The sequence below is a fragment of the Pelodiscus sinensis genome, chromosome 1 (assembly GCF_049634645.1).
Source record: "Pelodiscus sinensis isolate JC-2024 chromosome 1, ASM4963464v1, whole genome shotgun sequence".
In the NCBI taxonomy this organism is placed as follows: domain Eukaryota; kingdom Metazoa; phylum Chordata; order Testudines; family Trionychidae; genus Pelodiscus; species Pelodiscus sinensis.
Genome location: NC_134711.1, coordinates 156,239,091 through 156,263,583, shown reverse-complemented (window position 1 = coordinate 156,263,583; position 24,493 = coordinate 156,239,091). Strand labels below are relative to the sequence as shown.

At 45.4% G+C, this 24,493-nt stretch overlaps 1 protein-coding gene across 2 annotated transcripts in view; it reads right to left on the bottom strand.

The window, feature by feature from the left end:
• The window catches only part of NECTIN3 (nectin cell adhesion molecule 3), a 132,735-nt gene that overhangs the window by 91,323 nt on the left and 16,919 nt on the right, over nt 1-24,493 (bottom strand). For both annotated transcript variants that reach the window (XM_075908478.1, XM_075908472.1), the window contains exon 2: nt 2,919-3,257. In XM_075908478.1, coding sequence (XP_075764593.1) covers nt 2,919-3,257 — 339 coding nt within the window. The remainder of the gene's footprint in view (nt 1-2,918; nt 3,258-24,493) is intronic.

Genomic DNA, 24,493 nt, shown 5'->3' with positions numbered 1-24,493 from the left:
CACCTCTCACCCCTACCCACACCCAAATCCCTCATTCCCACCCCAGAGCCTACACATCCTGTCTCAACCCAGGTTATCAATTCCAGAGATATCCCAGAAAAACTCTTCTGCATTCAGGGATGTGTTCGTTCTTCCGCTTTTTTTTTTTTTTTAGCAGAAGAGCAAACATGTTCCTTTAGTAACCCCTGTATTCATCTTTCCACGAGGAATAAGGGGGCTTCCAAAAGAAGGGTTTTTTTCTGACATTTGGTTCAGTCTAGACAGGCCAAATGTTGGAAAAACCTCTTCCTACAGAAGAATGGGGGGGGGGGGGGAGGCAACAGTGTAAGGGTTGGGGATAGCAAGTAATGGAGAGGAGAATAGAGAGGGCGGGGCTTCAAGGAAGGGGTGGGGTCTTGGGGGAAGGATGGGGCAGTAGATCTTGGCTTGTTGTGTCATTTAAAAAGTGATCTTGGGTGTAAAAAGGTTGGAGACCACTGCTATAGGCGAAGGCAAAATTTATTACAGAATGGAAACAATGAATTGCCTCACTTCAGACGGTGACAGTTTTCTATCCTTATTTTTCCCCCATTAAGGTATCTCTAGTCAGCATTTTAGTTAAAGTTAGTAATTTGTCAACTACGCTCATTTTAACCATTTTGGATGTCATTAACATCCAACAAGTAGGAAAACATAAGTATTAATTAGTAATACAAAGGCCCAATTAAGTTTTTAGTACAAGTATCAATATAGATTGAACCTCTCTAACCCAGCACTCTAGTCCAGCAACATCTATGGTCCAGCATGATTTTAGTGAGCCAGATATTCACTTACCATAGGTATGGCCGCATTTTCCCACGGTACCATAAAGTTTGTATACAGCTACTAGTCCTGGCTCTCAGTGTTCTGTGCTGTTTAGTTCTAATTTACTCCTAAATGTATTCCAAGAGCCCAGTAAGCAGTTCAAGTATTGGTCATGCTGCTAGACAACATTGACCTCCTATGGTTCAGCAAATCATCTGGTTCGGCACTGGTTAGCTCCCAAGGCTGCTGAACTAGAAAAGTTCAACCTGCAGTCATTTTTTGAAAACAAATAATTACTTCATAGTTGTTAGACTTCCCTCCCTAATCCTTTAATGAACCATTAAGGATCTTTTAAAAAAAAATAGCAGACAGCAATTTACTTATTTATCCATCAAAACATTCTTAGACAGACATTTGGTATCTCATCATATCAAGACACCTAAATATCCTTAACAGCATTCCTTTAAATTGCATACTGATTTTTCTGTTGAAATCAACAGCTATGTATAATATTTATTCAATATTTCAGGACAATCTTTGTTAAATTGTTGTCTTCCTTTAGCTTAATTCTGAATTTCTGAAACTTCAAGCGTATAAATGACATTTCTCCCATCCAGTGGAAACAGTTCATTTTAAACAGACAGGTTGGACACTGCTGGTCTGGCACACTCAGGATCTGACATGTCCCAAATGAGGAATTTTGTCAGACCAGGGGAGGTCATATCTGGCTCCCCTGGTACCAGCTCACCCCAGCTCTGGACCAGCCACCAGCCTCCTGGCCATCTTTCCCTTGCTGCCAGATTCACTGCCCTGCCCATCCCCCCCACCTTCTTCCTGGCCCCACTGGGCAGCCCCACTTCCAGCACAATGGGCCCCTGGCCATGCTGGTCATCTTCAATGGTTTTGCCTGTCTGCCTAGTTGTAGCACACCAGGCAGCCCAGCAGAAGCGAGACCAGCCGCCAGCCCTCCGATGGGATTTGCTAGTCCTGGAGTATTTATGGTCCTGCCAGACACACGTTGCCGGACCAGGGAGTCCCGGATTACAGAGGTTCAAACTGTACTAGTATGTGAAAGTTTAATTAAATTGCACTATTTTAGTACATATTTCTCATACATCTGAAGTACAGCAATTTCATGTTAGCATATCATAAGCCATCAGAGAATCTCTTCATTCAGTAAGCAATGCCCAATATATTAATTCAGTCAGTCAATGTCTACTTTCTCCATCTTGCACCTTAAGCCAAACTATATTACCTTTTTGGTTTTAATTTTTTGAAGTCCAAATACCCTTTTTACGTTTGAGTAGTGGACAGAAATTTGATTTTATTTAAAATACATAAATCCACCCCAAATCACTAAGAAAGACTAGGAAATAAAAAGCTTGTAGTCCTCGACGATATGGCTACTTCTAGGGGAAAAAAAAGGAGGGGGAGGGCAAGCAAGCAGCTTCTAATGGATTAACGAATACTGCTGCGTGGTGTGGTCTTCTAAGGATACATCCACACAGTCAACAGAATGACTATTTTTAACAATCAGCTATGCCAATTCCTTTCCACCTATTTAAAAAATTGTTTTGCCTCAGAAAGTGCCACCATAAATAGTGCTTTGTTGGCAGGAGCCCTCTTCTGCCAATAAAAGCAAACACTGCTTGTTGGGATGGGTAGAAGAAGAGGGGGTGTATTTTGTCAGCAAAAGAGCCAGCAAACAGTGGATATGCTGCCTGGCTTTCAGCAACAAGGCTATGTGATACCCATGTGTCGCTAGAAGCTGCATAGTGTAGATTAATTCCATGTCAGCCAAAAGGATTCATCAAATAAACTTGAGTTTGCAGACTAAGTTAATATTCACAAAAGGCTCTAAGATGCTTCAACACTTGCTTAAGAAGCTGGAACCTACTACCAATATTTCAAACAGCCATCTGTCAAACCCCACTACTGAATTTTCAAAGTACTATAGGAAGGTAAACACAGCCAAGCCGTATGTGGCAAGATAGTGTGTGGCAAACTTGGGTGTGAATCTACAGCACGTTAAGTATGCCTATTGCCAAGTCCTATAAAATTTGTTTTCCTTTTTTTTCCTGGGGGGGGGGGGGGGGGGGGGGAGGATGAAAAATAAAATTAAGACATAAACATACCTAATACTGTTACAGTTGTTGATGACTGAGCATTTCCTAGTGGGAATGTAACTGCTTTGCATACATATTCTCCGGAATCAGAGAAGCTTATATTGTTTAGGATGATAGTTGCATCAGTAAGTGAGTAGTTCTTAAATGACACTCTTCCTTGGTATTCTCCTTGAACAGAAAACCCATATTCAGGATGATGAACAGCAATGGTCCGTGTACTTTTACCATGTATCTTCTCCCATGAGATTTGTGTTATTGTTTCATTTATTTCAATTATGCATTTCAGTGTGACATTCTTCCCCCAAACTGCTGTTACATGTGGATCAACAACTGGTCCAGCCAAGACACCTAAAAAAAAAAAAATTCTGTGTTAATTCAATTTAATCAAATATATGAATCAAATAGAGACTGTAGTTTTTGCATTTCATTTAAAACTTCAGTTTACTACTCTACTGCAAGGACGAGCAATAAAACAGCAGCAGTTCAACCAGGGTTAGCTAGTGGGCCGCTGCTATCTTTACCTGCACCTCCACAGGCACAAGCAATTGCAGCTCCCATTGGCTGGGAACAGCTATCTGCAGCCAAGGTGCTGCAAGTCCCCCATACCTACAGAGGGGCAGGTAAATATGGCTGTGTAGGGCTTGCCAAAGGCTAACCCTGGTGGACCAGATCCAGCACGTGAACTAGTATTTGCCCACCCCTGCTCTATTGCAGTGTAATTCCCTAGAGGCAGCATTTTGGGACTAGTGCACAGAAGAGTAAAACCAGTTCTTGGTTTCCCAATCTAAGGAATGCAATTCAGTACTAATACAAGTAACTTCCTTTGGAAGACACTGATTTTTGTGGGGGGGTTTATTATTGAATAATGATGTTTTTAAAATATTCAAGAGCAATTTTATGATTTGCATAAAATTATAGAGGTGTCAGGCAATGATATAATGGAACAGATGTTGAAATTCAAACAGTTGATGCTTTGTAACCATTATATAGACACTAGTAAATTCACTTGTCAGAATAAACAGTAAATGTCCTTAAATCAAACTCTAGTAAGTTCTTAAGCAGCATTTTGCTTACTTTACCAATCCATACATTTTGACCATCAATAGGCATATTTTTGCCAGCTTATAAATGTATAGCGAAATCAATGTTGACCAACGTTTGCTGATTAAGTTTAAGTGAAACACTTAATGCCACGCCATGAAGTCTGAACAAGCCAGGCACTGAACCTTTGTCTTCAGCCACAAGACTCTTCCCTCCAACTCCTATGTTGTCTTGGTGTTTAGGGTAAAGATGTAATAGTGTAGTTGATTAACTGAAAGCAAAAGCTTATAGGTTAATGCTATAGACTTCACGCATTTCCCTCCCCACTCCCTTGCCAGTACATTTTTTAAGCAGGCTGACCAGCAACCCAGCTCAGTCCTGGCTCACATCAGGTCCAGAACCTATCCCTATTGCAGCTCTGCATTTAAAGTGTATTAGGAGTCAGGCAGGCAGGCAGCCCAGCTCTGTTCTGGCTTGTGCTGTGTCTGGGAGCTGACACACCCCACAATCCCAGCCAGGGGCTGCTGCGGACCAGTTCCCGCCTAGCGCCCCATGCTGCTGCCTCTGATACAGTGGCTGCTGGCCCAGCCAACAGAGGGACTATAGAATAGCCGCCTAACCAATAAGTATTCATGAGGTTACTCAAGTGTTCAATTAACCGATATTTAATATCCCTAGTTTAGGGATGCTCAACAGGCTATAGCCAGTAAGAACTATTCATGTCTTATCTCAGCTCAAGTCTGTCCTGCTTTTCCTCCTTTTCTTTCTTCTGCTTAATATTCTTCTACACCCGTGGTCCCCAACACGGTGCCCGCGGGCGCCATGGCGCCCGCGGGGGCATTTGTCTGCGCCCGCCAAGTGCTCAGGGCTGGCCTGGCCCCGGGCACGTGGCGCATGCGCGGTGCTGGAGCCGGCCCTGGGCGCGTGGCGCACGGTGAGCGCCGGCCCTGGGGGCGCCGCGGATTGACCCCCCGCGGCGCATAGGGGAGGGGGGGGAAGAGAGCGCCAGCGGCGGCCCCGCGGCGCTTGGGGAAGGGGGAGGGGGGGGGAGAGAACACCGGCCCCGGGAATGCGGCTATGGGGGGCCCCCCCCGCTCAGGAGCCCCGCCCCGCGGGCGCCCAACGGGCGAACGGGCACGGCCCCTGGCGCCCGGCAACCCCAAATGGTTGGGGACCACTGTTCTACACTCTTAGTTTTGACTCTACCATTCCCATAAGCAGTTAGTCCCAAAACACTGTTTTACAAATTAGCTTCTTTGGGTGGGCCAGAAAGCTTACTGCTTTAAAAAAAAAGAAAATCTACAATACTTACAACTTTATCAAGTGTTCAAGACCGAGTCTATTTGTTCTTTTAGAAATTAGGTGTAGTTTATCCTTAAGGGCCATGCTAAATTGTGAAACAGTGGCAAGAAAATGGAGCCACCAATGGGGTTCCTCCCCCCCCCCAGATACAAGAGCATACATAGTGTGGGTGTTGGCGGGGCCACACCTGTAGACTAACTGACAGAATAATGTAGAATCAACTAGAATAACCTTGTCCTTGTCCTCTTGGGCCTTCACTACCACTCTGACAATGCGGGGAATCTGCTGAAACGCATCTAACAGGCATGACATGGGCTGAAGAAGGCATTTGCCAGAGACCACGTGCTCATGTCAATGCCGCCACTTGTGGGAGGTTGGAGGGCTCAGTAGCCCCCTTGAAGTTTGAATCCCTGGATTTCATATTTGAGGTCTGCTTAAAACCTATCCCTTAACTGCAGAGGTAGTTCTTTACTGCAATGGAGTTCGTGCTGCTCCCAGTTTTGCCTTTGAAAGAGGCAGGGTGATTAAGATAACAAAAGGCACTATTCAAGTAATGAAGGATCCCAAGGGCACCACGAAAACATTGTCAGTTAATCCACATATAACACAGGAAAAAGATCCCTGCATTTGGACCAGTGCAGTTACATGTCCCATAAATGTTCTTGAAAAAAGGGTTAAGCAGTGAGATGGCAAAATTTGCAGATGATACCAAAGTCTCGGGGTACATCTAGACTACATGCCTCTGGCGACAGAGGCATGTAGATTAGACTACCCGGCATAGGAAAATGAAGCAGCGATTTAAATAATCGCCGCTTCATTTAAATGGCTCTGCGCTGAGCCGATCAGCTGTTTGTCAGCTCAGCACGGTAGTCTGGACACTCCGTGGTCGACATCAAAAGCATTTGTCGACCTCCCAGGTACGCCTCATCCCAGGAGGCTTACCTAGGAGGTTGACAAATGCCTTTAATGTTGACTGCGGAACCTCCAGACTACTGTGTCAAGACTACTGTGCTGAGCCGACAAACAACTGATCGCCATTTAAATTTAAATGAAGCGGTGATTATTTAAATTGCCGCTTCATTTTCCTATGCCAGGTAGTCTAATCTACATGCCTCTGTCGCCAGAGGCATGTAGTCTAGACGTACCCTCAGAGAGGCAGCCTTGTTAATCTGTAATTTAAAAACAACAAGTAGTCCTATGGCACCTTAGGGCACGTCTACATAGCAGGGCGAACGCTGATATAAGCTACACAACTTAAGATACGTCAATTGCATAGCTTAAGTTGAAATAGTTTATTTTGCCTTTTGGCACTGTCTACACAGCAAGAAGTCTGAGAAAGAGCACTCTTCTTCCCACTTCCCTCCTTGTAAATGAGGGTTACAGGAGTCAGTAACAAGTCCTCCAGCTCGACATTAGGTTGAAATAACTGTTTGTAGTGTAAACACAAACTATGTTATTTCAGAATAAAGTCATTTATTCAGAAATAACACTGCTGTGTAGACGTACCCTTAAAGACTAACATTTAAATCTCTCTGACACACACAGAATATCATGAGTTTTCATGATCCAGTCCTGGTGCTAATGAGGTTAAGTGGGCTGGTACAGATATACAAAATTACTCAAAATAGTTAAGTCCAAATATGAGCAATGTTATCACAGAACTGGGTGATTGGGTAACAAGGGTAGGTGGAATTCATTGTTGATAATGCAAACTAATGAACATGGAAAAATTTAATTCCAACTACATATAAAAAAAATAATGGGGTCTAAAATAGCTATTCCACTCAAGAGAGATCTTGGAATCATTGTGGATAGTTCTCTGAAAGCATCTGCTCCATATACAGCGACAGTCTAAAAAGCTAATAAAATATTGGGAATCACTAGGAAAAGAATAGATAAGACAGAAAATATAATATTGCCTCTATATAAAGTCATGGTATGCCCACAGCTTGAATACTGCATGCAGATCTAATCACCCCATCTGAAAAAGATACATTGGATTTGGAAAAGGTACCTAAAGGGCAACAAATAATTAGGGGTAAGAAACAGCTTCCATATAGGGGAAGATTAACAAGCCTGGGACTTTTTAGCTTTGAAAATAAATGATTTAAAAAGGTAGGAGGATATGTTAGAGAGCTAGAAAATAATGAATGGTATGCAAACAGATATTCATTCATCAACACCACAAGAAGCTCAATCAATGACATTTATAAGCAGCACATAAAAAAACAAACAATTTCTTCACGATCAACCTGTGGAACTCTGCCAGGAGATAGTTAAAAGGCTCAAACTGTGACAAAACAGGGGTCAGCAACCTACGGCTCAATACGGAACCAAATATAGCTCTTTTGTCATTCCCAGAGACATGCAACTTTTTAAAATTAAAATGAAAAATTAATTCAGAATTTTAAAAACCATGTAATTACTCATGTTCAGAGGGCCTTTTTTGGTCTATTTCACATTTAACCAAAGGCAAAAGTAAAGCGGTACACCCTGGTAAGAGCCGGCTGTGCTCTAACAAGAGCTGGCTGAAGCACTCCACTCATTTAAAGGGTCAGTTGAGGGCACGCTGTAGGGGATGAGTGTGTACTCCCAGCCGAGATAGTGAGGGGGGCTGGCAGCAGCAGATACCTCTGTCTGGCTTCAGCCTCCATCTGACTGACGTGGTCGGTCCCCACCCACTGTGTTCCTGGGGCAGACCCCGCAGATTCCATGACTTTTCCAACAGCCCTGGCCAACAAGGCCCAAATCTGGGATCAGCCCCCCTCTGGCTGCAGTGTCCTGGCCCTGGCCCCAATCCTCATGCAGGCCCTGTAGCCTGGCCCCCATCTAGCTGCAGGAAGAGCTGGCAGAGCACCCCCTCCTGCTGTGGCACAGGTAGGAGGGGAGGCCACGATCCAGCTGCTGTGATCCTGGCCCAGCCCCTTGGCCAGCTACTGCTTCCTGGATGCAACAGCCCAGTCCTGGACACATAAGGTAATCTAGCCCCAGGACTCCACCCCCCCACCCTCAACAGATTCTACTTTTCACCACCAGCACCCGGTCCTGCCTTCTGCATCTCCCACACCCCTCAATCCCCGGCCCTGAGCCCTTCATGCACCCCTATCCTGACTCCTGCACCCCCAGCAGCAGCTTAAGTCCCATTGAATAAAGTCTGAGTACAATGTTTCATTTATGCTATTATTAATCATGTCAATTATCAAATTATATATGTTTATTCATGCAAATTGGCATTCTTATACTGGCTCTCTGTTGACCACTTGTTCTGAATTTTGATTTAGTTTGGCTCTTTGGTTTGAAATGGTTGCCAACCCCGATAAAGGAAGATAGGTCCATCAATGGCTACAAGCCAGAATGGGCAGGGATGGTGTACCTAGCTTCTCTTTGGCAGAAGCTGGAAATAGGCAACAGAAGGTGGATCATTTGATGATTGCCTCTTCTGTTCATGCCTTCTGAAGCACTTGGCATTGGCCACTGTTGAAGACAAGATACTTTTGTAATAGATAGACCATTGCTCTGACCCAGTATGGCCATTCTGATGCTCTTATATAGAGCCCAAGTTTATCTGCCCCTTGTTGTAACCCACTAGACTCTATTACCCTTCCAGAGCTCAGACAGAACCCAAGAGTTCTGATAGTGTCTCTGCAAAACTAGTACAAAAGTAAGAATATATATGTAAAATTTTAAGACTCAGTGTCCCTTAAGTCACTTGCCACAAGATGTCAGCTATGTTAATATTAGAACTGAGTGGGTTTAATATTTAATTTTCATTCTTTTATATATGAATTAGATACCATGCTCCAGGTTTTCTAGTGCCGTCGTAGCCCTGGTAAGAGTTGATGTGTGGGGGGGGGAAGAAGAGCTAATCACATCACCCACCCCAATTTACTGCTTGGCTTGTACTGAGCATGCTCAGTAACACTGCTGGACCCACTGTCCTCAGTCTCTCTCCCCCCCCCCCCCTTCTGCCTCTCATCACAACATGCAGATTACCCCTCCCCTGCCAAAATTTGAAATGGCACCCCCGGCTCCCACATTATGTGGAATAGAAGGTTTAGCATTGTATGTTCTTCACTGTGGTGAAGAGGTCAACCTGGTAAGTGCCATACTTCTAGAAGAGCATGGCAGCAACCTGAAGATGGAGAGCCCACTCACAGTGAGAGAACTTCCTGCTCAGCTGGTCAGCTAACAGTCCCCATTCCTGTGAACTGACAAGCCTCCAAGTGAATGGTGTGCTAGATGCAGAAGTCCAAAAGATGGACAGCTTCCTGACACTGTGCTGGAGCGAGCCTCCATCAGTGATTTACGGAGAACATTGTGGCAGTGTTCTCTATGAAAATCCAGACCACTCGGGCAGATAGGTGAAGGAGGAACTACCTTCAAACCGTCCATAACTCCTGGACATTTATGTGGAGATGCACCTCCTGCATGGACCAAGTACCCTTGGTTCAGAGACAGCCAATATGGGAGCCCCAGCCCAGATCCAATGCAATCAATACCAGTGCAATGGAGTGGGGAGGGCTCAGAATGGCCCTTCTGCCCCAACGTTCTCAGGGCCTGTTCACCAGACAAGACTGCCAAGAACTGGGGCTGGAACAGTCACTGCCTTGACTACCATATCCTAAACTAAATATCCTAACTAATTATGACTGCATGGCTAGTTTCACAAACACTGATGAGTAAGTTTTCATTGTATTGTATTTTTAGCCCCTAGCTTGTTTGAGATTGTGTCCAAACAGTTTGAGATGCTAGATTCTGCCCATGTCTAATCAGGCAAGTTTTGGACAATCTGGGCCCGGGCCCAGGGCGCTGCAAACGGCTAGGACCCCTCTCCTTTGGCCTTTTTTTCCTGCCAGCTGGCAGGCTTTTCTCTTACCCTCCCCTCTGCTTCCTCTTACCTGACAGGCTTTTCTCTGCCCCCTACCATCCAGCAACCTCCCGCTCGGGTCCCTTCATCCTGGCTAGCAAGCGTCTCAGCCATCTCTCTTCCCGCCCCTTTTCCATGATGGTCAGCAGGCTTCTCTGCCCCTCCCTTCTGGTTTGCTAAGGGCTTCAATTGCATGCAGACCCTCCCCTTCTGGAAAGCCCAGAGTGGCACAGGGTCCCGCTCTGCAAGGAGAAAAAGTTGCAGCATGTGAGGGAGCCTGTGGGGACTGGGCAAGGCTTGGGAGAGGGGGAGCAGAGCTCAGGGAATAGAGCCAGGCAACAGACTTCAGGGAACAGTGTGTCTGGAGAAGGGAGAACTAGGCTGGGGATGGCTGCAACAGGAGTGGGACTGGGAAGGGGAAGAGGAGGGGCATTGCCTGGCTCAGTAGTCTAGTTCTCCCGAGGGACACCAGCTGTTCCAACTTGCTCCATGCACTGCATCTGCCCCTCTCCCTTCTGCCCACATGCCTTGCCCCTTCCCTGCCTGCAACTCTCACCAATCTCCTTTTCAGCTATTTAATAGCTCATCACCTATTAAACCATCTTGTTAGTTTTTAAAGTGCTACACAGTCCTGTTGTTGGGGTCACTGGGCATGATCCTAGGTAACTTGGAGGAGTGGAAGATCAAAAGAATTGATGAAGCGCACCCGCCCTAGGCCCAAGCACCCTAAAAGCACCCCTCCCTTCCGCCCCCCCCTCCCCCCCGGCATAACTTTTCTCTGGCTCGCTAATAGCTGGGAACAGCAAAACAGACCTTGAGGTCTTTGGCTCACCCAGGCTCGGGTAGCTCGGTATCAGGCTAAGCTTTTAGAGAACCCTGAAGTGACCTTGCTAACCTGTCCCTCCCTTAACCCGAAATTGTACCCAGGAGCAAAAATATGTTTTAAGTAATGAGTCCTGGCATCCCTATTGGAACAGCACACATCTCCCATCGCCCATTAGACTACACTCCCTTCCCCCAGGGCTCCTCTGTTGCCAGCAATCTGCCACAGAAACACACACCTGGTTTTCTGGTAATAGCACTTTCCAGTATTATTTGTCCCCTATAGCTAACACCTCTATCCCTTTGTTCAATGCGTCAGGTCAAGATTCCGGTGAGGGCTTGAAATTTTACTCACGCCGCACTGCTCTGCGTGACTTACAGGGCTATAATGGCATGGGGGCAAATGGCCAGTCCTTTTATATATGTGGAACTTATGCTTATAAGTGGCTGCCCCATCGATGGTACAGAAGCTGCTATATAGGATACCTTACCCCTCCTCTTCGTGTTTTAGCCCAACTTCCGCCTGGTTGCCCCAGGCGTACCAGGTCTCTACACGCCACTCCTGAGCCCATTGGTGAAGGGGACAGGCTTGGAATGATCCTGCTCCCATCCTATGGGGTGGCACGACTGGCCCAGCTTTATCGGCAACTCTCTGTGTTCCTCACTAAGTTCGCCAATGACACCTTGGCCACAGAGAAAAGCCTTAACTCGGAGCTTTACCAACTGCGGTTACTGTCCCTCCAGAACCGCCAAGCCTTAGATTATGTTCTGGCTTCACAGGGTGGGGTGTGTGCCATCATAGGCAATGAATGCTGTACCTATATCTCAGAAAATTCGCAGGATATTAACAAACACATCCTGTCGGCTGAACAGGCTTTTAATCAGTGGAAAGCCCAGGAGCAAGACCCTACAATTTTTGATTCCCTCTGGAACTGGCTATCTAGCCTGGGAGGACTGGGGGGAGGCATTGTTCACCTCCTGCTTACAGGTCTTGTATTATGTCTCATCACTCCCCTCTTGATCACTTGCTGTAAAGCGCTCCTACATAAAATCTGTACTTCCCGTTCCCTGGAAACCCCACTATACCCTCTCATAAATGACCCCAGTTCCTTAGCACTTAATCAGCTTGTCCTCAGAATATGAGAAGACTCAGACAAAAGTTTGTTGAGTATTCTCAAAGGAGGGAGCTGTTGGGTCACTGAGCATGATCCTAGGTAACTTGGAGGAGTGGAAGATCAAAAGAATAGATGAAGCACCCCCACTCTAGGCCCAAGCACCCTAAAAGCACCCCCCCTTCCGCCTCTTCCCCCCCCCTCCCCAGACATAACTTTTCTCTGGCTCGCTAATAGCTGGGAACGGCAAGACAGATCTTGAGGTTGCCTAGTTACTATCAGTGGTACAGAAGAAGAATTCAGATGCCTCTCTGTAGAGGGGAGAAGGAGGATAGGGCTGGCAACATGTCCCAGCGTGGGAATCTTGCTACAGTTCACTATTTTCCTGTAAGTAAGGAGGGAAAACTGCTTACGTTGATGTGCTTGATCTGAGATGCCTAGTCTCCTGGCACCTATTTGAGTGTTCAAATAAACTTTTGCTTCTCCACACCGGTGTGTTTATTGGAGCGCGCGCACACCAGGCACCAAACCCAGCTGTTGCCTCCCTCGAGCACTTTGTGCCGGCAACACTTTTTTTTTCTCCCCTTTTCACTGTCACTGTGTTCTGAAATGTAAGCTCAAATGCCAAGCATCCCCTTTCCTCCCTTCCCCAGCACGAATCAGCAGCAGACTTGAGGTGGGGGTGGGAGGTACTCTCCTCAGTACCTAGGCGGAGTGTGCAAATTAAAGGGGGGGGAAAAAAGGGTGACTGCTCCTGCCGGTGGTTAACAATATGCCTGTGTCAACAAGAAAGAGACACTAAAAGGGAGGTTGTGTACCTGGAGCAGAAAAGCAGCCATCAGTATTGCAGAATTCAAGGGAGGGTATCAATCTAGGCATGGAGGATGGACTTACTTTTGAAAACTTTTATTTAGGGAAAAGAGACATCTCTTTTCCTTGTGGATGATGCCTGAGTAGAATTCCCTTTAAGTACACTGCACAATCCAAACACCTCTTTGCATTTCAGGCTCAGAAGGAAATGAAAAGGCCATTTGGGAGATGATGGCCCAGAGCCATGGCAGGCAAGGGCCTAGATTGAGGGCTGGGTTCACTCATTACTATTAGCTATTTCTTTTTTGTAATTCAAATGGATTTTGGGTCACGGATCTCTCAACCATCATGTAAAATGCTTCCCTATGGCCTTTTGCCAGGCACCCAGAGGTATCTCACTGCCATGTACCTATCCTAAGGGGGGGGGGGGGGGGAATGCAGTGTTGTTTCTTACCTTTATGCAGCCAGTGGCCTATACTTGCCATTCCCATGCTGGAACCTCACATTTACTTACTGAAAATAAAATGTGCATAACTTTAAAACATTGTACACAGACTATGTATTTTTGGTGCCAAATGACCTCAGGAATGTGGGGTGCCATGCAGTGTAGAGGGTCTGTGAATGGGAGGACACTGGACATAGGGATTTGTGGTGATCTGAGTGAGGTCACTACTGGGCAAGGAGGCAGTAGGGTAGGCACGCTAGCAAGGCAGGGCTGGGGTTGGGGGTTCAGGTGAGAAGGAAGTAGAGGGGTCAGGGTGAAGATGGTACTGTGCAGAGGCTGGGTGAAGGAGGAAAAATGTTGGCATTAGGGGCACAGTGCCATCAACTCTGCCGCTCCTACAATGGGGCACAAGATGGAGGTTCGGGGGTGAGGGAGCCCATGATAGCCAAGGGAAATAGGGAGCACCATTCCCAGGTGGTGAGGGAGTCAGGGGTGCCAAAATACAAGTTCGCTCCGGGTGCCGTTTTCCCTAAGGCTGGCCCTGTCTGTGATAAATTACTAGCCTTTCCGGTACTGAAAATAGCATTACAAATATGATTTCTATTAGCATGGATGTAGTGGTGTCTTAAGTCTGTAGATCACACAACACTATTGTTGTACATAGCATAAATCTAGGTTACATTTATTGGATTGAGTTTCAGCCCCAACTCTCAGGATCAAATCACTGCAGAGTCTCAATTATTTAACTGATCATTTTAGCGAATGGAATAAATAAAAAAGGGTAGGAATGAGAGTTCTTGCAAGACAAAGAATGGGGAAATGGAAAAAACAACACAACACACACACACACACACACACACACACACACCACGAGTGGTCCTGAACAACAGTATATTTTCCCCCATGAAGTGATGCTGAATGCTATACTAAGGCAATAAGAGCTTAAGACTTACCTTTTCTGGGCAGAAAATAGTGCCTTGATGCATAGTATGTGAAAGCCTTCTGCTGACATGACGGGGGGCTTATCTGTTTCTTTCACTACTGAGGAGACTATAGCAATGCATTTGTCAGTGTCCATAACTAAAAGACTAATTTTGCCCTTTACATGAGACATTTGACAGCTAAGCTGAACAGGATTTCAAAGTGTGAGCCTCCCAACTTTGGTAAAAACAGTCCTTAACATCTCTCAAGTCAGGATATTTGTACATTTCCAGACAATAAACTACACTGAAATGGAGTTAGAATCCTCAACACCCATCAGTAACTTAGGTCAAGTGAATTTCTAACTGCAATGAAACCAGTTGTTACAAACTGAGAACATCCACAGTCATGGTTTAACGTCCAAGTATCAAATATTAAGATAAGGTATTTTAATCGATTTTCTGCTCTGTAGTGATACGAAGTAATAATTACCTTTAATGCTCGACAGTAGTTATAAACCTCAGCTTATACTAAAAAAAAAAAAAAAAAAAAAAAAAAAAAAAAGATTCCTGATGTTATCCTTAACAGTTATACCAGACCCTTAAATTCCTTAAGTCTAATTTGGCTTTGCTCCTGCTGTTAAAGCAGCTGGAAGTGGTCGTCTTTTGGATGAAAGGTGTTTTCATGGACTTATTTGTAATGTTCTATCAGTGTTGGGGTCACTGTGGTGGAGGCTGCACTGAAGTGGGACAGAGAATCCCTACCCTGAAGGGCCTGCTGTATTTAAGATGCCAATCGCTTGGACAGTGCAGAGTAATATTTGTCAGCTGCTTCTGAAAAATTCAGCTTCATACTTCATTGTCTAGAACAGTGCTATTAAAAGTTAAATAGCCAAGTAAAAACATTTTCCTGCAGATATTAAGGTGTTTAAAAACTCTGACTCTGTGAAAGAAAAAAAGCTGCATAACTAATAAAGCTAGCCTACACGAGTCTAGAGCATCAATATCTTTTTATATAGATGACATGTCTGAATCACTAACTTTAAATTTTTCAAAAAAGTGTCAGATAATCCTGCAGGAAATCTTATCCTGAATAAGAAATTAGTATTGGAGTTAAAGTTTACACACCTATTAACACAAAGTTTATTCCTACGATTCAGCTATGTCCCCTCAAACCAAACCAAATACTGATGGGCTTATTTACATGGTGCTGTAATGCAGACCATAGAAATACAAAACCTAATGTACACCGACTGGCTTCAGTTGACTCCAGTAATGTATACTAAATGTATACCAAGCCCTGATTAGCAATTATTTCTATAGCACATAATCTTCTCACCACTGAACATACTGAGACAGTACATCACTGCATGTAGTCAGCAGTTTTGTTCCAGTATGACACTGTATTCTTTGATTGAAAAATATAATCAAGCCTTTTATTACAATTCCTGGTGCCTCAGGATTATTTATCATGTCAAATGCTGTACCGCCAGCAGACATCTCTGGTGGTTTCTTCTAGTAGCTTAAGACAAATGTTGTTCTCCAGAATAAATTCATTTATGTGACAGACGAAACAAAATGCTTTTACAAAAATATGTATTCCATAGATCCACCTTTAAAGGAGCCTCAATGTGCACTGGAGATAGTTTTCTTGTGTCTAAGCACTTCGGCCTGATCTACACTAGGAGTTTAGATCAAATTGTACTTCATTTGATCAAGTTTTTGAACAAGTCCAAACCACCAAACCCATTCTGTTGACTTTAAGGGCTATTAAAATAAATTTTGGTATCCCTGCTTTTCACAAGGATTAACAGTAAATTCAATCTTGCATGGTCAACTTTAGGGTAATGCAGATGTAGCTCTGTGAAAGTAGATGTTCTTGACAGTAGAAGATGTCTCACTATAACCACACTGACTAGGACAGTGGTCCCCAACCTTTAGAGGCTCCCAGGCGCCCGAGGGGTGGGGCCACTCACGCGCCGGGCGCCCGAGGGGTGGGGCCAGGGCCACCACCCGAGCCGCGCACCTGGGGCCGGCGCCGCGCGCCCACGTGTCCCGGGACTGGGGCCGCCTGAGCGCCGCGCACTAGGCGCCGGTGTGTGTCACACACCTGGGGCCAGCACCTCCATTGTGCCACACGCCGGGGCGGCCCAGGTTGTCAGCGGGCGCACACAAATGCCCCGGCGGGCGCCATGGCGCCCACAGGCGCCACGTTGGGGACCACTGGACTAGGACTTTTGAGTTCAAGTAACATGAAAGTACTACTGTAGTAAAGTTTAAGAAATTAAGTACAAAGTATTAAAAGATTTTTTGGGTCAGCGTTGCACTGTATTTTCTTCTAATTGATGTTGTTTTACCCATACTAATGTTCTTGCATCCCATCCATTGGGATCCCACACTTAGTCAGCACAGTCCATTAATTACACCTGCTCTCCTGATGACCTCAATCCCTTCTCACTTCAAGAGCATAAAGAGAGTTGAGTGATCAACTGACCCCTCAGTTCCTGTACCGCTGCTAAACTTACTAGTACAAAGGCAAGGAGGGTGAATCACGGAACACATGGAAATGCCCCATAGCAAAAAACCTCTAGATCAGGGCTACTCAACACATGGTTCATGGGCTGCATGCGGCCTGCTGCCCATTTGTTTGCCGCCTGCAGTGCAGTTTGGGTTCACGCAGGGCTCAACATGTGGCCTGCGGGTGGGACCCTTTGAACATAGCCTCCACTGGGAACATGCTTCACATCAAGGCATCTCCCTGGCTGGGTGAGCACTGAAAGACACAAGAGAATGGATGGGCTGGAACAGATGGGTACAGGATGTCAGTGTTTCTAGCCCTCAGGGAGGTGGTGGCAGGAGCGCTGGGGCATTAGGGGAAGTGCTGGCTGCTTAGCCTTGTGGGCAGACCCTGAGAGGCGCTGACTGGCTCATACTCATCACATTTGGGTCCAGTGCCGCTGCCTAAGGCTTAATCTTTGTATTCATGACAGTCAATAAGCTATTTGTGCATATATATATTATATATATATATACACACACACACACACACACACACACACACACGTTGTAGCCCTTGGCATGTGCTGAGAGTATCACTGTGACCCCCAGGGCTTCTCAAGTGGAGTAGCCCTGATCTAGATACTAGTCTTTATTTTTCTTTGAGTCCTTTACATATGTTTCTCTTCTGGTGATAACTATGCAGTATATAATAAATGGAGAAAGGTACTGAGAGGTCTACAGAATTTAAGATGGCAACACTGCCCCTTCCCCAATCAGATATCTAAATATGATGCTAAAACCAAGAGCAATGGTTAGTGAAAATACTACTCTAAATACAAGCCCTACATAGATCACTAATGGATGATTCCCCAAAAGGCTGCACACAGCTGTGTCCTGGCAGAATTAGCTCTAAATATAACCTGGGAGTTCTAAATTGGTTTCCTCTACCACACTTTGTACAACACCACATCCCTTAGAAAGATCTGAGTCAAAACTGGATGACCCTTGAATCTTTTGCCAATAGAAAGAAATAGGTTTGGGAACACAATATCTTGTTAAAACAGACTATCAAGACATTTTCCTGAAAAGATACATGCCTTGGAATTGATTGGAGTACTGGTTCTCAAACTGAGTCCTAACAGTGGGTCACAGTCCATTTCAGTGGAGTTGCCAGGGCAGAAAGCTGAAACTTTGAGCCCTGTGTTCTGAAAAGGGCTGAAGCCCAGGGTTCCAGGCCCCAAGATGGGGGGCAGAAAATAAAGTAGCTTTGCAATTTTATAACAGGGAGTTCATGGGGTGTGTTTTGTTGTTGTTGTTTTTAAAGTTCAATAGGGTCACCAACAAAAGTTTAATCAAGTAGATCAGAGTAACTTTCTGAATTGAATGTGACCCCCATTGATCACTCAGGATACTGCTGTTCACTTCCTGGAAATAATTCAAGTATCCCCCAGAACAGTAAAAGAAGATAAAGCTCATCAAAAGTTGGCCAGCAGCTTAAAACATACACATCAAAATGATTTTGAGCCAGCCTTAACAGCATCTGTACTTGATGCAGAACTCCATGTATATTTTGTTTCCTCTTATAGAGATCTGATGTTCTTTGATAAGGCTCATAGAAAGGCGCAGAGCAGAGAGAAACACTGGACCGCAGGCCCTGGCCTGCAGGCCCAATCCAGCCCGCCAAACATTTTCGTCTGGCTCCCGGGGGGGGGGGGGGGGGGGGGGGGATGATGGGAATGGGGGAGTCCAGTGGCCATGAAATCCTGCAGGGGAGAGGGAGGGGTCCTGGGTGCTGCTTTTCTCCCCAACTTCCCCTGCAGTGTGTGCTGGCTCTTCTTCTGCACATAGGAGAGGTTCACTCAGGAGACTTGTCGAGGGGGACGGGAAGCTCAATGTGCTGGAGCCTCTGTCTTTTCTGTGCTTGCCACCCTTGCCCTCACTGGGTGGCCAGGCAGCAGCAAAGAAGAGGCTGGAGCAGCTTCCCAACCTCAGGTGGCTGTAGACACTGCCAGCGACAACTCCTGCCAGTGAGGTGGTGTGCGGGACTGGGAGAGAAGGAAGGAAGAGGGGGAAACCCAACCCCTAAGTGGGAGGGAAGGGTAGCTCCCAAGTCCCTCCCCTGCATGGGACACTCTTTAGGAGGAAGGGGAGGCCACAGCAGGGCCAGCTTCTCTGTCCCTTCCCTGCATAGGGCGGCTGAATCAGAAAGCTGCCGACCACTCTTACACATTTCAAAGGGAGAGGAGCAACAGTTGGACCAGTGCACGCCAGACTGTTTCAATCCCCATTCATGCTGTTTTCCTGGTGGGCCTCTCTCTCCTGCCCTCCCCCCCGACGGTTCTGGGAGAAACTGACTTTTAAGCTGGCTCCCTCCAGCTCCAGCTCCTCTCGCTGCCCCTTTCTGACAGTCAGCAAGGATGATGGAGGGGGAGGAAGTGACTAGTCCAGTTCGTACAAGACTATCTGATAAGCATTTGCTTATCGGGTAGTCAACTACTCGCTTACATCCCTATTCCTGTCACATAGATCTAACCCTAGAAACCAAAGCTGATGGGAGTTTTGATTTAGGAATGAGTAAAGGTCAGTTTGTTCATTATAGATCAATGGTTCTCAGCCTTTTAGGTCAGCGCCCCACTCTGCTCAAAGCAAACCTTTCTGCGTACCACCAGCGAGCCACCCATGAAGCTGAGAGCTAGATCTGGCCTTAGAGACTCAGGGCTTCCCACCTGCAGCAGAAAGCCAGTGGGGGCGGGGGGAGGGGAAGACGAAAGGACAGAGGAGAAGGCAACATAGTTGGTGAACTTTGAGAACCACTGATAGAAAAAAAAAAAAAGATGTGTGGCTTGAAGGGTGGGCGGGGAGGTGCAACATTTCTGAACTACCGTAAAGTTGCGAGTATAGTACACACTTTTTTTCAACATCAAAAGTCGGGGTGCGCATTATCCATAGGAGGTTTTTTAAAAAGTTTTAAATTCGCCCTCAGCAGGCACAAGCTGGGTGGGGAGGGGGTCAGGCACTGGATAGGCTGGGGCGAGGGGGCCAGCAGGCGCGAGCTTGGGGCGCGGACAGCTGAGCGGGGAAGGCTCCCCTGGCAGGCATGAGCTCAGCGCGCAGACAGCTGAGCAGGGGAGGCTTCCCCCTCCCACTGGCAGGCGAGAGCTCAGCATGCATGAGCTCAGCTGGGCAGAGGGACCCCGCGGCAGGCGTAAGCTCAGCTGGGCTCTTCCTTCCTATGCATACCTTAAAATCGAGTATAATGGGGGTGCGCATTATAGATAAAGAGCTTAGTTTATTCAAGAATTTTGACCTTTAAAAGGCAGATGCGCATTATACTAGAGATTTTACGGTAACATGTTTTCACTCCTGTCTGAACTCATCTAGGGTCATAGAAAGACATGCTGAAGGGTAAGACAGTGAAACATTCCAACTATCAAAGGAGGTTTAAGAGAAATATAACTCTCCTTTCTAAAGTGGTTTTTTGAAGGCTTGAATAATCCACTGAACGAGGCTCACTACAACAACAACAGGTGATCCAAAAAGCATTTCCTGATGAACTCGTAACAAAGCCAGTGGAGTTGCATGGAAATTGTCAAATGACTATGCTGTTCATATCAGCATCAAGTGGTGCCGCTCCATAAGCTATCAATATTAATACTGGCACTAGCAGCACTAGAACTGGAAGAGCCAGAGCTGATACATTACAAGCACCAGCAGGCTCCAGATATAGGCACAGAACAGCAGCTTTTCTAATCCCTGCACTGAGCAATTCAGCCCTGTAGAGGGCTGTAACTGACCTACTACAGATCAAGCTAATGAAGCAGGCAGCTAAGAGAACTGACCCAATGCCAAGAGCAGAGGTGCTAGCAGCAGACTGGCACTTGCAGCACTGCTCTCTTTTATTGAAGATAGTCATCAAGCTTCTAAGCTGCCACCTGCCAAAATTGAAAAAAAACAGGGCTGATTCACAGCACCCATTCTTTCTGGAGACAGAGGTGAACCAACTACCTTTCTTTCCTGAAGCTTCAGAGGGGTAGCTGAGTTAGACTGAGAGGCTACATCTACACTGGCCCCTTTTCCGGAAGGAGCATGTTAATTTCACGAGTCGCAATAGGGAAATGCGCGGGGGATTTAAATATCCCCCGCGGCATTTAAATAAAAATGTCCGCCGCTTTTTTCCGGCTTTTAGAAAAGCCGGAAAAGAGCATCTACAGTGGCCCCGATCCTCCAGAAAAAGCGCCTTTTTCCAGAGGATCTTATTCCTACTTTGAATTTCCATGCAACTTGACTTGACTTTGAAGTAGGAATAAGATCCTCTGGAAAAGGGCGCTTTTTCCAGAGGATCGGGGCCAGTGTAGATGCTCTTTTCCGGCTTTTCTAAAAGCCGGAAAAAAGCGGCGGACATTTTTATTTAAATGCCATAGGGGATATTTAAATCCCCCGCGCATTTCCCTATTGCGACTCGTGAAATTAACATGCCCCTTCCAGAAAAGGGGCCAGTGTAGACGTAGCCAGGTAGTCTCAAGAAGAGATTTTCCTCTTCAAAGAAATGCAATGACCATCACTGTTTACAGTCCAGAAGATAGAACAAACAGATCCCTGGTCAATGTAGTTGCTCTGGTTTAGAGAAGCCTGTCTTTGGCTTCTCTAACAATATATATTGAGCTGGTTAAGTATTAAAAATGTTAAACAAAACAATTCTCTATGCATAAATAAGGAAAGGTATTAGAAAACTTTGATTCCATGGTTAATACAGTTTCACCATGACATTTCATACTCTGCATGTCCTCTTCAACTTCAATGATTTATCTACAGTACTTCCCTCTCACAGTTAAAGTCTTACTTCTCCGTTTCCCCATAAATTCTTGAACAGCTTTGAAGGTTTCATTCAGGAAACCTGTGAGGATGGTTCAGGGCTTGACCGAACCTGGCTCTTCCAGATTGCAATCTACTCACCATGGGCGAGTAGACTGCATTGTTTGTCGAGCCCTGGGGATGTTAATGAGGTTCTTAAAAGGTTTAATGGGCCCTTTTTATTCCGTGGCCTCCTGTATCTCAAGACCACCTCATTGGGAGCAATTAGATCAGGAAGAAGGAAAATGCTGCCCCATAAGTGGTATCACCAGCCTCTCATGTGCCCTATCATAGCCTAAGGTTACACTATAGATGTCAACATGTAGTCAAGTACACAATTAACCAATAAGCCTGGGCTTAACAGTTAATCTTAACTTCACACATTCCTCCCCCCTTGCTGCCTTTGATTCAGAAGCAGCAAAAGGGGTAGGGACCAAGAGCCAGCAGGGAGCCAATTCCCCATAAACACTGGATCCACAGAGCCACCTGCCCCTCTCACCCTACCGCTGCTGCTCCTGATAGAGGTGCAGCAATGAGGAGGGTGAGGGGGGCACGTGGTAGCTGGTACTTGCAGGAAGCTGGTTTTCAAGCTGGCTCCTCATGTGTATAGGTTCACACAGAGCAACTTACCCCCACACTACTGCCTCTATCAGAAGCAGCGGGGTGGGAGGGGAATGGAGGTTGCTCCATGGAATGCCAGCTCAGCTTCTGTCCACAGGGAGCTCAGGCCCCCTGCAGACAGGGGCTGCAGCCGCCTTGCACTGCTAGCTTTGTATCAGAGGCAGAAGTGCAGGTGGCAGGGGACTCCCCAGGAGTGAGGCCACAAGCACACTGGCTGCCAGCCCCACCTCTGGGGACTATCAAATAATTATGTAACCAATAATATTTTGCGCAGTTACACAACTATTCAATTAATCGCTATCTAACATCCCTACTTCCTTGTCCCCGCACTCAGCATACTCTCTCAGCTCCCGTTGGTTTCCAGCCAATAGAAGCTGAGAGATTTTACTGGAGCAGCACACGAAGCTTTCCCCCCACCCATGCACAGTAGAGAGAGTAGCTAGCTGCCCTGGTACTGCTGCTCCGTGCTGCAAGGACAAGCTTGGTAGGCTGATCTTGCCCGCCCCGATGTAGATGAAGTTATCAATACGGCCGAGTGGATCAACTTAAATAATTCACTCCGCAACGCCTCATTCTTCAAGACTCTCTCTATGCCCTTTAGTACAAGTGTGATTTCACAAGTAAATTCCCAAGCTGTTTGCTGTGTTGGAAGTTGCTAGAAAAAAAAACATTTCGTTTAGCTAATCCTTATGGCTTGTTTTATTAGTTAACTAGGTTTTGAATCTATCACAAGTATATAATATAGAAAGCTGCAATAAGAGAAAGATATTCAGTGGCAACTGGCAATGTTTCTTATATTACGTAATACATGCCACTTATTGTGGGGCATCACGGCCACAGACCATAATGGTGATGCATTAAGTCTATTTCCTATTTTACTTCAGTGTAATTCAGCTTTTCCAAGGGAACCCCATTCTACATCTGTTTTCTCAAAAAAACAGAACAGAGAGCTTTTCTCCAAAATTAAGTGCACTCTAAGCACAGTCAGTCTTAGCTTTTTTGGTAACCATTTAAATCCATGATTGGGGGGGGGGAGGGGAGGAAGGTATTTAAATAAATCCACCCTGAAAAGAAATACCGTAAAAAGTATTAACTCCTAAGAAATCAGGCTATATAATGAAGTGAAGGATAATAAATTCCAACACAGGTCATATGGTGGTAAATAATCAGAAAAACATCCACCTCATATATCCTTAATCTTGAGCATAAGGAGAGCTACCACATATGCACAGACCAATGGACACAGTTTGAAGAATTTCCTGAATAGGGACAATCACTAGAAGAGGAAGACAGAGCTGTGTACTGACAGTATTGTTTGGAGTGCCCATTCTTCATTTGCTACCAAAACTGGAGGCACTGCAGGGCAGGGAACTACAGGAATGTAATGGCCTGTCATGATTTGGGCAGTTTTACACAGCCCTAGAGAAGTCTCTTAGTGTGCTACCAAGTTCCTAAGTGATGCCAGACAAGTCATTTTCACCAATTTTTTGCATGGTCACTAATGGTGAGCATCTCATTTCTAAGTGCCTTAACACAAGATCCTAGGTACTGATTTTTAGAAGGGCTTAGCAATCACAATTACAAACTGGACACAAAATGTGCTATAAAATTCAACATGACACACAAATAACAGGTATTACACACCTCGAATTGGACACGGATAGCAAGTGGAAACTTATGACAATTTTTGCCTTGATTTGTGCTTCAGATCTTCAAGAGTAATTTCACATCACCTTATGTGAAGAATTTCATTGATGCTTGTCAAGCACTCAGATTCAGTGATGAGCCCACAGACGAGCTTATGAGAAGATTCTTTATTCAGAATACGCTTGAGTAATATACAGTAAAATAAGGCAGAAGTCGCACAAACATAAAATGAATATTCAACAGTTGTTCATTCTGCAATTGAAAGACACAGGGATCCCGCGGAAAAACGTAATCTAACTGTACACTACTATAATCAACATACAAAAGTTGTCCAAGTTATGTTCAAAAGGCAGCCTTAATTCAGTATTCAACCTGTAAGCACCTCACTTTGCAACACCCTTAGCATTTTTAATATTTATATAACTCCATTTCACATAAGAAATGTCTGACATGTCAAGGCAACTAGTTTTCTGACAAATGTAAATGAAGGTTCCTCCCAAACTAGATAGAAGGCTACTTTATAATAGTAAAGAGTTACTCAATACAGACTAAAGTCTTTGTTTTCTGCGCCTTAACATATATATATATATATATATATATATATATATATATATATATATATATATATATATATATATATAGGCATT